General features: G+C 43.7%; 1 protein-coding gene across 14 annotated transcripts in view; it reads right to left on the bottom strand.

Annotated features, from left to right (window-relative positions):
- Positions 1–15,268, bottom strand: part of LOC110521425 (CUGBP Elav-like family member 5) — a 358,349-nt gene that overhangs the window by 23,256 nt on the left and 319,825 nt on the right. For 4 of the 14 annotated variants that reach the window (XM_090231303.1, XM_090231302.1, XM_090231306.1 and 1 more), the window contains exons 6-8: positions 14,950–15,096; positions 13,562–13,585; positions 5,188–5,353 (exon numbers count right to left, since the gene is read on the bottom strand). In XM_090231303.1, coding sequence (XP_090087429.1) covers positions 5,188–5,353; positions 13,562–13,585; positions 14,950–15,096 — 337 coding nt within the window. Of the gene's footprint in view, positions 1–5,187; positions 5,354–13,561; positions 13,586–14,949; positions 15,124–15,268 lie in introns of all 14 variants that reach the window. The other 10 variants (XM_090231298.1, XM_090231297.1, XM_036968436.2 and 7 more) reach the window with 3 other exon arrangements.

Consider the following 15,268-nt stretch of genomic DNA (forward strand, 5'->3'; position numbering starts at 1 on the left):
CTAAATATTTCTAAAACTAAAAGCATTGTATTTGATACAAATAATTCACTAAACCCTAAACCTCAACAAAATCTTGTAATAAATCATGTGGAAATTGAGCAAGTTGAGGTGACTAAACTGCTGGGAGTTACGCTGGATTGTAAACTGTCATGGTCAAAACATATTGATACAACAGTAGCTAAGATGGGGAAAAGTATGTCTATGATGAGGTGCTGCTCTACCTTCTTGATAGCACTGTCAACAAGGCAGGTCCTACAGGCCCTAGTTTTCTCGCACCTGGACGACTGTTTTGTCATGTGGTCAGGTGCCACAAAAAAATTACTTAGGAGAATTGCAATTGGTTCAGAACAGAACAGCACGGATGGCCCTTGGATGCACACAGAGAGCTAATATTAATATATGTATGTCAATCTCTCCTGGCTCAAAGTGGAGGAGAGATTGACTTCATCACTGCTTGTATTTATGAGAGGTATTGACATGTTGAATGCACCGAGTCACCTGTTTGAACTACTGACACACAGCTCGGACACACATGCATACCCCACAAGACATGCCACAAGAGGTCTCTTCACAGTCCCCATGTCCAGAACAGACTATGGGAGGCACACAGTACTACATAGAGCCATGACTACATGGAACTCTATTCCACATGAAGTAACTGATGCAAGCAGTACAATTAGATTTAAAAAACAGATAAAAAACACCTTATGGAACAGTGAGGACTGTGAAGCAACACAAACATAGGCACAGATACATGCATACACACACACACAAGATAGCATACACACTATACACACACGTACACAGATTTTGTACTGTATATATGTGGTAGTGGTGGAGTAGGGGACAGAGAGCACACAGTCTGTGAATGTATGTTTTTAAAATTGTATACACTTCCTTAATTTTGCTGCACCCCAGGAAGAGTAGCTGCTGCCTCCATAATAAATACAAATACAAATGGTACAGGTGTTTTATTTTTTAAAGCCCATAACCATGTGTGTGAGGTGTATACTTTTATTTCAAAGTAGATTTGTTTAAGACTACCAATAATCACTTTGTGTGACACTGATTTAGCCCACAGCAGTAAAAGGTTTTAACCTTTGAGGCTCTCTAAACTTTTTTGGCTGTCCTACACAAGCTTTATTGATGTTGTTGTGTTTTTATGGCACAATGATAGGTAGGTGGGCGCAGAGGTGATTCAGATCATTACAAAAGAGGATAATGATCCACGTTTACCTCAAGAGCAGGCAGGCTTTGAATGGTAATCTTTACGGCACTGTTTGTGGTCTATGGAAATGCAGGCACGGCATTGTGGGATTTAGTGAGGCACCTGATATGTTATGCACATCTCCAGTTCTTAAAGAGAGATTTAGGCTAAGGATATCAAGAGAAAGGCTCACACTTTTTTATAGTTGATGTCTAGGCCGCATATTTGGAACAGTTGAATTGTGGGACATATCTAAGTATAGTGGCAATGCATGGAATCAAGACATTGATAGTCTATGAGACCAACTTGATGCATACATTTAAACCACTCCCAGAGGGTCAGCATCACTAAAGAATATGAAAGCATGTCTTTGACATTACAATTAATTATTCCACTTATTTAGAGCATCAGTCCCAAAGTCTCTGAAAGGCTGTAAAAACTCTCAGCCCCCTTAAACAGATAGCCTTGCCAGTAATGTCATGTGTTCCTTCAATGAACTCTAAATAAGTAATGGGCTGGTCGACATGTGAAAGGGGAGGCTGCTGCATACATACACCAGTCTGCTGCTGCATACATACACCAGTCTGCTGCTGCATACATACACCAGTCTGCTGCTGCATACATACACCAGTCTGCTGCTGCATACATACACCAGTCTGCTGCATACATACATACACCAGTCTGCTGCTGCATACATACACCAGTCTGCCGCTGCATACATACACCAGTCTTCCGCTGCATACATACATCAGTCTGCTGCTGCATACATACACCAGTCTGCCGCTGCATACATACACCAGTCTTCCGCTGCATACATACATCAGTCTGCTGCTGCATACATACATCAGTCTGCTGCTGCATACATACACCAGTCTGCCGCTGCATACATACACCAGTCTGCTGCTGCATACATACATACACCAGTCTGCTGCTGCATACATACACCAGTCTGCCGCTGCATACATACACCAGTCTTCCGCTGCATACATACACCAGTCTGCTGCTGCATACATACACCAGTCTGCTGCTGCATACATACATACACCAGTCTGCTGCTGCATACATACACCAGTCTGCTGCTGCATACATACACCAGTCTGCTGCTGCATACATACACCAGTCTGCTGCATACATACACCAGTCTGCTGCTGCATACATACACCAGTCTGCTGCTGCATACATACACCAGTCTGCTGCTGCATACATACACCAGTCTGCTGCTGCATACATACATACACCAGTCTGCTGCTGCATACATACACCAGTCTGCTGCTGCATACATACACCAGTCTGCTGCTGCATACATACACCAGTCTGCTGCTGCATACATACACCAGTCTGCTGCATACATACATACACCAGTCTGCTGCTGCATACATACACCAGTCTGCTGCTGCATACATACACCAGTCTGCTGCATACATACATACACCAGTCTGCTGCTGCATACATACACCAGTCTGCTGCTGCATACATACACCAGTCTGCTGCATACATACATACACCAGTCTGCTGCATACATACATACACCAGTCTGCTGCTGCATACATACACCAGTCTGCTGCATACATACATACACCAGTCTGCTGCATACATACATACACCAGTCTGCTGCTGCATACATACACCAGTCTGCTGCTGCAAACATACACCAGTCTGCTGCTGCAAACATACACCAGTCTGCTGCTGCATACATACACCAGTGTGCTGCTGCATACATACACCAGTCTGCTGCTGCATACATACATCAGTCTGCTGCCGACCAGCACAAACGCCAATGAATGAATTCATTAATTAAATAAACATATATTTCATATTTATTGTAGTCTTTGGAATTTCAAGAAAAGCCATGCGTTCTTGCTGGGATTAATAATGCATTGGATTCAATAATAAGGTCATCAGCAGACTGTAGTTTACACTGAAGAGTGTCCAATTCTAGAACACACACCAGGGTTCGAGAACACACACCAGGGTTCCAGAACACACACCAGGGTTCCAGAACACACACCATGGTGAGCTCTTTTCAATACCACAGGCCCATTCATTAAGCTCCTTGCATTGTGGATTGATACATCAGTGACTCACACCACCCCCCCCCCCCCCCCCCCCCCCCCACAAAGGCCTGTTTTGGTTATGAATATCATACAGAATTGCTCTCTCGTACAAGGTGATGCAATATCATGAGGCTCTTTGATAAGTCTACATTTATATGAAATAATATATTTCTATATATCCTGGCATTGACTATGCACTTTTGTATATTTCAAATCGGTATTATGTATTTACTGCACACATAGTCCATACAATATGTGCATATAAAGTACATGCGGTGGTCCCGTCTCTTGGTCTTTCATCACAGTGGTATTATACTGCAGTCAAACACAACACACACAATGCAGTGTAATTCTGTCCTGTATTATCAACAGAGAAGAAGCCCCTCAGCTACACTTTTAATCACTTTCTTGGATTGATTATCCATGTGTAAAAAAGTGCCCACTTTGCACTAAAAATGTCACTGTAAATATTTGACAAATAGCCCCTCTCCAGCCTCCTCCAACAACTTAACTTTGCAAATGAGTGCATATACATATACAGTAAACAGCATGTGTATATTGGCATGTTCCATCATACATGCATGCATTAAACCAAATCAGAGAGAGAGAGAGAGAGAGAGAGAGAGAGAGAGAGAGAGAGAGAGAGAGAGAAAGAGAGAGAGAGAGAGATAAAGAAAGATAAAGAAAGAGAGGTAGAGAGAGACAAATAAAATGAGAGGGAGAGAGAGAGCAAGAGAGAGAGAGAGAGAGAGAGAGAGAGAGAGAGAAAAATAGAGAAAGAGAGAGAAAATGAGAGAGAGAGGGAGAGAGCGATAGAGCCAGAGAGGGAGAGAGAAAGAGAGAGAGGTAGAGGGAGAGAGAGAGAAAAGTGGAAAATGAGAGAGAGGGAGGGAGAGAGAGAGGGTGAGTGAGAGAGATAGAGAAAAGAAAGAAAATAAGAGAGAGAGCGGGAGAGAGAGCGAGAGAGAGAAAGAGACAGAGGTAGAATGAGAGAGAGAGAAAAAAGAGAGTGAGAGAGAGAGTGAGCGAGAGAGAAAAAGAGCGTGCGAGAGAGAGAGAGAGAGAGAGAGAGAGAGAGAGAGAGAGAGAGAGAGATAAAAAAAGAGAGTGAGAGAGAGAGAGTGAGCGAGAGAGAAAAAGAGCGTGCGAGAGAGAGAGAGAGAGAGAGAGAGAGAGAGAGAGAGATGGTCACTGACAGAATCCATTCTGTGATATTGATTTTCACAGTAGAAAGTAAAGGTGCTTTAAAATGTGTCATGTCAGACTGATGCACCATCTTAACTGTTGATTCCCTCATTGATATACAGTTATTCAGTTATACAGTTACCAAAGTCACAATACTGCAATGTCGGGAAAAAATACAAATGAACACAACAAAGACTTGTGTATTATTCATTTGGATGCATGCTTTGTGAGAGAAGATCTTGTGGGTTCCTCAGGTTGACAAAAACAAAGTTTTGCTGAATAAGGAAATGTTATTCAGTAGCTATCTCAAAGTCCTCTGTAATGTGTCTGTATAGAATGATGGGGCCGTTTGTAATCGAAAACAGAGGGAATTGCATGCAGATCCCCACTGGGCACAGATGTCAATTCAACATTTATTCCACGTTGGTTCAATGTAATTTCATTGAAATGATGTGGAAACAACATTGATTCAACCAGTGACGGATGGGAAATTAGTGTCTGTACCTGTAACAAATCTATTATGCTCCCGATTCGATTTACCGCACCAAAATATATCTGCATACACAACATAAATATGCAAATCACATCAGATTACATTTTTCTCCATCTGAATAATTTGAGATTATCAGTAGTAGACAGGAACTAAATCTACTTTTTTCTCTTGGCCTTGCTGCAGTCTGAGTTCCCTCTCCCCACACTCACACAAACACTCACACAAAGGGAATGAAACGCATTGCTCACCCAGCGCCTGATGAAATTCAGCCGACACTGGGGTCATGGAGTTGTGTGGGAGACCATTGATGTTGAGCGCCCCCATCTGGTGAATCTGGGTGGCGGGGAAGGCCACGCTGGGAGTCAGGTAGCCCCCGTGGCTCGCTGCCATGATGGCTGCCTGTTGCTGCATGAGCTGGGGGAACAGGAGGGAGAGATAGGGAGCGAGATTAGTATGGATGATGGGAGAACAGAGAAAGATGAATGGATGGTGGGAGTACAGAGAAAGATTAGTATGGATGGTGGGAGAACAGAGAAAGATTAGTATGGATGGTGGGAGAACAGAGAAAGATTAGTATGGATGGTGGGAGAACAGAGAAAGATGAATGGATGGTGGGAGAACAGAGAAAGATTAGTATGGATGGTGGGAGAACAGAGAAAGATTAGTATGGATGGTGGGAGAACAGAGAAAGATTAGTATGGATGGTGGGAGAACAGAGAAAGATGAATGGATGGTGGGAGAACAGAGAAAGATTAGTATGGATGGTGGGAGAACAGAGAAAGATTAGTATGGATGGTGGGAGAACAGAGAAAGATTAGTATGGATGGTGGGAGAACAAAGAAAGATGAATGGATGGTGGGAGAACAGAGAAAGATGAATGGATGGTGGGAGAACAGAGAAAGATTAGTATGGATGGTGGGAGAACAGAGAAAGATTAGTATGGATGGTGGGAGAACAGAGAAAGATTAGTATGGATGGTGGGAGAACAGAGAAAGATTAGTATGGATGGTGGGAGAACAGAGAAAGATTAGTATGGATGGTGGGAGAACAAAGAAAGATGAATGGATGGTGGGAGAACAGAGAAAGATTAGTATGGATGGTGGGAGAACAGAGAAAGATGAATGGATGGTGGGAGAACAGAGAAAGATTAGTATGGATGGTGGGAGAACAGAGAAAGATTAGTATGGATGGTGGGAGAACAGAGAAAGATTAGTATGGATGGTGGGAGAACAGAGAAAGATTAGTATGGATGGTGGGAGAACAAAGAAAGATTAGTATGGATGGTGGGAGATCATTTGAATAAAGCGAGAGAGAGAATAGATAGAGAGGAAAGGATGGAGAAAGAGACAGGGAGAGAGAGAGAGAGAGAGAGAGAGAGAGAAGAGAGAGAGAGAGAGAGAGAGAGAGAGAGAGAGAGAGAGAGAGAGAGAGAGAGAGAAGAGAGAGAGAGAGAGAGAGAGAGAGAGAGAGAGGGAGGGATGAGCATAGGAAGGTTAGAATAGAGGGAGGGATATATAGATGGGAGTTGATGGATGGATAGTGCATGAAAGTGAACAGAAAGTAGAGCGGGAATAAATAATGGGAAGGGAATAAAATAATGGGAAGGGGATAAAAGTCTATAAAGCGATGTTTAGTGAATCTGTCTATCCTCACAGTGAGTGGGCTGTCAGCAGCTGAAGGAATGGTTCAATAGCTGTCTGTTGGGCTCATTTAGATCAACGGATTGACATGTTCATATTATTCCTATCTCTCGGGAGAATTGAATTGAATTGCATTTATCTTCCTTTGTCAAACTTCTCTGTGAGTGTCCCTCTCTGGTTGTGTAGGGTAAAGTGGAGGGGCAGTGACATCTCTCAGTGGCTGCGCTCGTTGAGCTCTTTTTAATTTGCTGCGGTGCCACTGGCGTGTCATTAGCAGTGACCTGTAATGGCAGTCCATTTATACTGGACACACTGTTAAAGAACTGGGCTGACACCCTCTACAACTTAACACACACACAGCTAAACCCATTCTCTATCCAATACTGCCTAGAATATACCCCCACACACATACCTAGTATTTCTGCTCTTAGTTTTCTCTCTGCAGTGCAGAGGGCCTAATTCCAGAGAAAATCCATCACGGTACAATGGTGTTTGCAACCTCTGGACAAGAGGGTTTATCTGGGAAATCAATGCTATTGTGTGGGGCATGTACGTCATGTTCAGGGAGGCAGCTACAGTATTTGGAGGAAAAACATGAGCACGGTGGGACTATCCCATTGCTCCTTATTCCTGTTTAATAACCCACAGCTCCCTCCGTCCAGTTGAAAAAGTGGACCCCCCCCCTCCGAGTCTGACTCAGCTAAGCAGAAATCACTCCGCCACTATAGCTAGCTCTGATGCTAATGACCATATTGTGCGGTTGAGGCAGAAGATGCCACTCTCCCTGTATTTGCGTGGAGTCCCTGGATAGGAAAAGCCAATTATTTTCCCTCAATGCCCCTGTCAGGTAACCTGAAAGTGGCTGTCCCGCCACAAAGCGGCTGTCCCGCTGGCACCTCATCCATTAGCCACATGCCTTACCAGCGCTATCTATTAACTCCTTTTGTCATTTGCATAATTGTATCAACGTGACAAATGGGGATCATCCATTCTGCTCTGAATAAGATAAATTGCGATTTTAGGGGTTCAGAAAAGGACATCTAAACCAAAGAAAACAAACAATGAGAGGAAGTCAATGTGAGAGCTGTGCTTGCTGAAGGACAGGGATGGTGTTTATGCCCTCATTAAGATCAGACTAGGGTTGTAGGTTTGGGGTAGAGGGCCTCTGATCTCATTGGCCCCTGTATATGTCACACCAGTCACTGGCTTTTGTCCCCCTCTCAGGCTCTTCTGCCTCCTTTCAATAGGCTCTTGGGACTTGGGCTTACTTTAATGAGCTTGAAATCCATTTGCCAGTGGCCTATACAAGCTGATACAAGCTGCAGATGGCCTAGATCACATATGTCAGAGTCAAGGCCCGCGGGCCACATCCGGCCCGCAAGAAGGTTTTTTACGGCCCCTGGGATGATCTTGATTTATTATTAGAACCGGCCCGCAGCAAGCCGGCAGCCCGCAGATCTTTTACACGCACCAATACTACATTTCCCACAATGCAAAGGTGACGCACCGAGCAGTAGGCTGCTTCATTTCAATATTTATTGGCACAGCAGTCGTCAGCATCACAGTAAAATTAACTTTCAGATACCCATCAAAAATGGCAAAACGGAAGGTGGATACTGAGAACCGGGGGTTTCAAACAAGGTGGGAGTCGGAGTATATGTTCACGAAGGTAGCTGGAAAACCTGTGTGTCTTCTGTGTGGAGAAAGTGTGGCGGTACTGAAAGAGTATAATCTGAGACGACATTATGAAACGAAACACGCGGACAAAAACAAGAATATGGACATGGAACAAAGGCTACAAAAGGCAGAGGAATTAAAACGAGGCCTCAAATCTCGACAGGCTCTGTTCAAAAAAGCCAAATCACAAGGCCAGGCTGCTGTCAAGGCCAGTTTTATTTTGGCAGAAGAGATCGCTAAATCAGCCCGGCCATTTACGGAGGGGGATTTCATCAAAAACTGCATGATTAAAGTTTGTGACGAAGTTTGCCCAGAAAAAAGGCAACTCTTTTTAAATGTGAGTCTGAGCAGAAACACCATTGCCGAGAGAGTAGACCAGTTGTCCATCAATCTAAAAGAGCAGCTTGTGAAAAAGGGAAAAGATTTTATTGCATATTCCTTGGCTGTGGATGAGAGCACCGACATTTCTGACATTGCCCAGTTGTCAATTTTCATCCGCGGAGTGGACTCCAACCTAAGCGTGACAGAGGAGTTTTTGGCTTTACGTCCTATGCATGGCACAACTACGGGGCATGATTTGTATGAAGAGGTGTCAAGATGTGTAAATGAGATGGAGCTGCCTTGGGAAAAACTCGTGGGTTTGACAACCGACGGAGCACCTGCGATGTGTGGACACAGGAGCGGACTGGTGGCGAAGATACGGGAAAAGATGCAAGAGGAAAACGCGACAGGTGAGCTGACAGCTTATCATTGTATCATACACCAGGAAGCGTTGTGCGGTAAAGCCTTGAAAATGGAGCATGTAATGAGCATCATCACGCGCACAGTTAACTTTATCAGAGCCAAAGGTTTGAATCACCGCCAGTTCAAGGCATTTCTGACGGAGTTAGAAACGGAGCATGGTGATTTGCCTTATCACACAGAGGTGCGATGGCTAAGCCAGGGAAAGGTGCTTCAAAGATGTTTCGAGCTTCGTGAGGAGATTTGTCTGTTCTTGGACAGCAAAGGGAAAGACACAACACAACTCCGAGACGAAATGTTTCTGTGTGAAATGGCTTTTCTGTGTGACATTACGAGTCATCTGAATGCAATAAACTTGCAGCTGCAGGGTCGGGATCGTGTCATCTCTGATATGTACAGTACAGTGAAGGCATTTAAAACCAAACTGACTCTGTGGGAGACGCAGATGCGGAAAGAAAATTTGAGCCACTTTCCCAGCTGCCAGACCATGAAAGAGAAGCTCTCTACCAGTGCGTTCCCGAGCACACAGTTGGCTGATAAAATAGGTATGCTTGCCGCTGACTTTCGACGCCGATTTGCTGACTTTGAAGCACAAAAAAGCAGGTTGGAACTGCTCGGTAACCCATTTGCTGTTGACGTGGAAAGCTCACCACCAAACCTCCAAATGGAGTTGATTGACCTCCAATGCAATGATGCACTGAGGGCAAAATATGCGGCAGTGGGTGCTGCGGAGTTCGCCCGTTTCCTCCCCGGCACAATGCCCCAGCTGCGCATCCAGGCTGCTCAAACGTTGTCTATGTTTGGCAGCACATACCTGTGTGAACAACTGTTTTCTTTGATGAACCTGAACAAAACATCACACAGAAGTCGACTTACTGCTGAACACCTCCACTCAATTCTGAGGATTTCTTCAGCTCAGAGCCTTACCCCGAACATTGATGAACTTGTGGAAAAGATGGGACACCACCAAGTATCACCCTCAACCTCAAACAAGTGAACATTACTGTGCAATCACATATTTAGAGTTTTTACTCAGTTCAAGTTTAAAAGTTAAAATTTAATATTTGTTTTCACTGCATGTTACTTCTCCTTAAACAAAGTGTTGTTTTTGATTAATAGATTTTTGCACTTTATTTTTTTGTATTTCAATCCAATTATATTTTAAAAATATTTCAGTTGAGTGGATGATAGAAAATTGCTATTATTGTTTTTTCTTTGAAGTAAATTTAGCCCACTTTTGCTAAAATAGAAAATATAGTCTACTGATGGTGCCTTGAATACCGGTTTCTTTCATTTAATGTTCATGTTATGGGGATATTTATATAAAGGAAATTTGTCTTTTGTGTCTGTTGAAAATTAAAGATTACTGACAGAGCCATAAGAAAATATTGCTTTATTTATCTGATCATATTGTAATATATTTGTTAGGTTTTCAGTAGGTTCAATTAGGTTCACTAGACTATATGCGTAATTTAAAAATTTTTCAATGAACATTCGAACAGTCCGGCCCTCGTCTTGTAGCTGATTTTTTTATTTGGCCCTCCGTCCATTTGACTTTGACACCCCTGGCCTAGATGGTAGAATAACAGAGTGGGGCGGAAGGCCTCCGTATAGCCCTTACTTTACATGCATTGTATAGATAATGCAGTCCTTCATGTCAGCTGCCAGACTGTCATGCATAACACCATGGCATTCAGTGATGTTTTTTCAGAATTACAATGCAGAAAGTTGGAAGCTCAGGCCTGTAATTATGTTGGAATGAGAGTGGGAGATACAAACTGGCGCTGATAAAAAGCCTTGGTCCACCAACTAGAAGTGTTGACAGAGATATTCAGAGTAATTTGGTCCACCAACTAGAAGTGTTGACAGAGATATTCAGTGTAATTTGGTCAACCAACTGGAAGTGTTGACAGAGATATTCAGAGTAATTTGGTCAACCAACTGGAAGTGTTGACAGAGATATTCAGAGTAATTTGGTCAACCAACTGGAAGTGTTGACAGAGATATTTAGAGTAATTTTATTTTTCTACAACGTTCATCCACATTCAGATGGTATATTTATCCTCGGCAGTAGATAGCAAAATGTCTGTGGCAGACAAAGAGCTAAATACAATTGAACGAAGTCTTCATCATCACGCCCATAACCTTTTCTCGCTACGACCAGAAAAATAAAGGAAAGGAAGAAAAGAAACGAAGGCAGAAGAAAAGAAGCAGGGAAAAAGTTGCCCGTGCTACAGCGTCCATTTAGTGTCAGGCATCTGCTATTTTGTTGCAACCTGATGGTTTTATTCTCCCCTGGCGCCAGCAGGCAATCACCTCTTTATCACATGGCAATTATCTCTATAGCACTGCTCTGTGACTCGCTGACTCTCAGCACTGTCACATGTGACCCTTCCAGCCAGTCCTGCACAGGTACTGAGAAGGAGGAGAGAATGGGGGAGCTAGGAAGGAGAAGTGAGTGTGTGTGTGTGTGTGGGGGGGGGGGGGGGGGGGGGGGAGCAAGCAAAAGAGAAAACTCCGGTTATTGAGGTCTTGGACCTGCAGATTGCCTGAAACTGCAGACTGGTGTGCACTCTAGCAGAGAAAATCTCAAGACAATGGAGTCCACTGCAACTTCCTGGACTGAGCTTAATGGCTTCATTTGTTACCATCATGTATCTCCTTAGTGGGGTTTAATAGGGTTTGTTTAATCCCTGCTGCACTTTGCTGTGTGTGTGTGTGCGTGTGTGTGTGCATGTGTGTGTGTGTGCATGTGTGTGTGTGTGTGTTGGTTTGGGAGGGTGTCACACTTATAAGGTCATTTTTTACTGAAATTTCAAGATCCGTACAGTTGCCTTACCTAAATAAATGTTTTCTCTCTTGTATTATGTTTGGGACCTTTAATTAGGCATCATATAAAACATCCTCCTAGTTATTGGCTGTGCATAGTTCCTGCTTGTGCAATGAACTGACTGGTGGTTTTGATTAGACGAGAGTACAGGCAAATCAGTTCAATATCAGTTGTAAGTCCTCTCTATTATGGATGTTTTGTAAAAGACATTCTCAATTTACATTTAGTTTTTATAGTTGATCATATCTGTTAGGATGGGTTGTGTTGAAAAGCATCAGCTATATACTGTATATATTCTGACTAGTTCCAACAGGGAGTATTACAATGTGAGTATTACACTCATGTGCCTCCCACATCTACCCACACATAACTTTACCATTTGCACATTGTTAAAACAACTCCTTTCTCAAGTCATACATTTTTCGCACATTCAACCTAATACATCTGTTTGGGTGATTTTGTGCCTCTAGTGTCGCACATCTCCAAGCCTTCCCTTCTCACATTGACACAGGGTTGTGGCTCCCGAGTGGCTCAGAGGTCTAAAGCACTGCATCTCAGTGCTAGAGGCGTCACTACAGACCCTGGTTTGATTCCAGGCTGTATCAACACTGGCTGTGATTGGGAGTCCCATATGGCGGTACACAATTGGCCCAGCCTCGTCCCAGTTAGGGTTTGGCTGAGGTAGGCCGTCATTGTAAATAAGAATTTGTTCCTAACTGACTTTCCTAGTTAAATAAAGGTTAAATAAATTGTAGAAAAATTCAGCAAGCTGAAATGGCTGTTCTTAAGAATATACACATGGATTGAGATGAGAGGAAGTAGGGACTCAAATCAAAACATGTACAAATATGCTCCATGTCTATTGACAGACGACAGGGAAAAATGGGTAGCTTGTTTTTTTGTGTATTTACACTGCTTCTTTAAAACAACTATTATCAGCCATTTGGAATGGTATAGGACTATCTTCCTTCTCTCTCCCTATGTTTCGTGAAATCACAAATGGGATGTCGTCTGTCAAAACAGTGCTGCATCTATCTTGAAAATGGCACATTTCTCATTTTTGGCACATGTTGTCAGTATTGTATCCCTCCAATTTGTGTTCACAACCCCCCCCCCCCCCTTCCCTGGTTTGACTAAAATCCAATTTACAGGCTGTCAGCTCAGCTCCATAATCCTATCCACTGCTGTATTTGTGAAGCAGCTCTTTGAATTTGCATTTTACTGTACTGTGTGTATATATAGGATCCCTGTAGATGTCTGTATTCCATACCCTGCTAGCTATATATACACTGGCAAACGAAAGGAGGAATACATACAGGATATTCTGAGATAAAGTTATTCTCTGTCATTGTGGGTTTTCTTCTTGGGAGGGTGTAGTAGTTTATTAAAAAGTAAAGAAACATTTAAAGTGTAGTTAAAGACTGTAACTAATATCTAATACATGTAACTATAATGACTGTAACTAATATCTAATAAATGTAACTATAATGACTGTAACTAATATCTAATAAATGTAACTATAATGACTGTAACTAATATCTAATAAATGTAACTATAATGACTGTAACTAATATCTAATAAATGTAACTAGAATGACTGTAACTAATATCTAATAAATGTAACTATAATGACTGTAACTAATATCTAATAAAGGTAACTATAATGATCAAATATCTAACATGACTCGAGACGTATCATTCACAAAACTTAAGCAATGGATTTGCATATACCCACCTCATTGTCATGCTGCAGCAGTGCCTGGAAAAACAAGACACATGTTGTTGTGTGGCATAGAGTTAGTGACAGAGTGTGTGTATGTGTGTATGTGTGTATGCATATGTGTATGTGTGCGTGTGTGTGTGTGTGTGTGTGTGTGTGTGATGGGGTGCGTGGGGCTCTGCCACAGTAAGTAAGAGTCATGGCCAACCTGAGCGGGACACAATGCTCTCCCAGCAGACCACCAACGCCTCCACCACTCCTGAAATATTTGCATTTCTCCACATTTCCCGGGGATGGGCTGCATTTCATGAATTGTAATGAAGGCAGGAGTTTTACTGGAGAGAGCACAGAGATGGCCTCGCAATTTCTCTGGGACGGTCAATTTACACATTTCATACGGGTCCCCATGCCTGTGATATGAACGTCAGGAAAATGGGGAAGCCCCTGAGACTTGGGCAGCCTCAAAAATTCATCCTGGCATTTAGAGAAGAAGAAAAAAATCTGCCCGTGCGTACAAATAAGTAAATAAAGAAAAAATGTAATTATTTTTATAAATATAAACATACTCTGTCTGCTGTGACTGGGGTTTAGGTTTTTATCTGTGTTGGACTGAACCCTTTTCTTAATTCCATTTCCCTTTAAGCGGCAGTAGCTCTGTCCGCAGGCTAAAGAGGTGTGCGTGGAGATAAGATTCCTATGGAATATTCTGAATCATCTCTGGCCCCTGGTGCAGCTCTGGGGCCCTGGGGAGAGGAGGTGGGAGTGGAGCAGCACTGGACAGGTGAGCTCATCAAAGAGCCTGGGGTCTGCCATGTGTGGATGGTGCCCTGCCCTGGGGGGTGTTGGGGGATAAGAGGTGTATGGAGGGTTGGGGGTTGTGTTAGTTAACTCACGGTCCTGCCCTGGGGGGTGTTGGGGGATAAGAGGGGTATGGAGGGTTGGGTGTGTGTTAGTTAACACACGGCCCTACCCTGGGGGGTGTTGGGGGATAAGAGGGGTATGGAGGGTTGAGGGTTGTGTTAGTTAACTCACGGCCCTGCCCTGGGGGGTGTTGAGGGGTAAGAGGGGTAATGGGTTGTGTTAGTTAACTCACGGTCCTGCTCTGGGGGGTGTTGAGGGGTAAGAGGGGTATGGAGGGTTGAGGGTTGTGTTAGTTAACTCACGGCCCTGCTTTGGGGGGTGTTGATGGGTAAGAGAGGTAATGGGTTGTGTTCATTAACTCACAGCCCTGCTCTGGGGGTGTTGAGGGGTAAGAGGGGTAATGGGTTGTGTCGTTAACTCACGGACCTGCTCTGGGGGTGTTGAGGGGTAAGAGGGGTAATGGGTTGTGTCGTTAACTCACGTCCCTGCCCTGGGGGATGTTGAGGGGTAAGAGGGGTAATGGGCTGTGTTAGTTAACTCACTGCATGTGCGTAGGTGCTGTAGGTGCTGAATGGCAGGGCGATGGCTGGGTTGAAGATGCCAAACTGGCCGACCATCTGCTGCATGCGGCGGATGGTGCGCTCCTTGTCGGTGTCGGCAAACTTCACCACCAGGCTGGAGGACGCGCCCTGGGGGGGGAGAGAATCGGAGCCGTTCTGAGGAGAGAGGGACCGCACACTTAACCAACCAACCCTCCTCTGTCTGCAAGACCTCTATCCAGCAGTTGATATGTCAATCTCATTATCATCAACATGACATACCACACAGTCAGTCATTATTGGCTACTATATGTATGTTTAG

This window comes from Oncorhynchus mykiss, chromosome 4 (genome assembly GCF_057628025.1).
Source record: "Oncorhynchus mykiss isolate SJ-2025 chromosome 4, ASM5762802v1, whole genome shotgun sequence".
Lineage (NCBI taxonomy): Eukaryota > Metazoa > Chordata > Actinopteri > Salmoniformes > Salmonidae > Oncorhynchus > Oncorhynchus mykiss.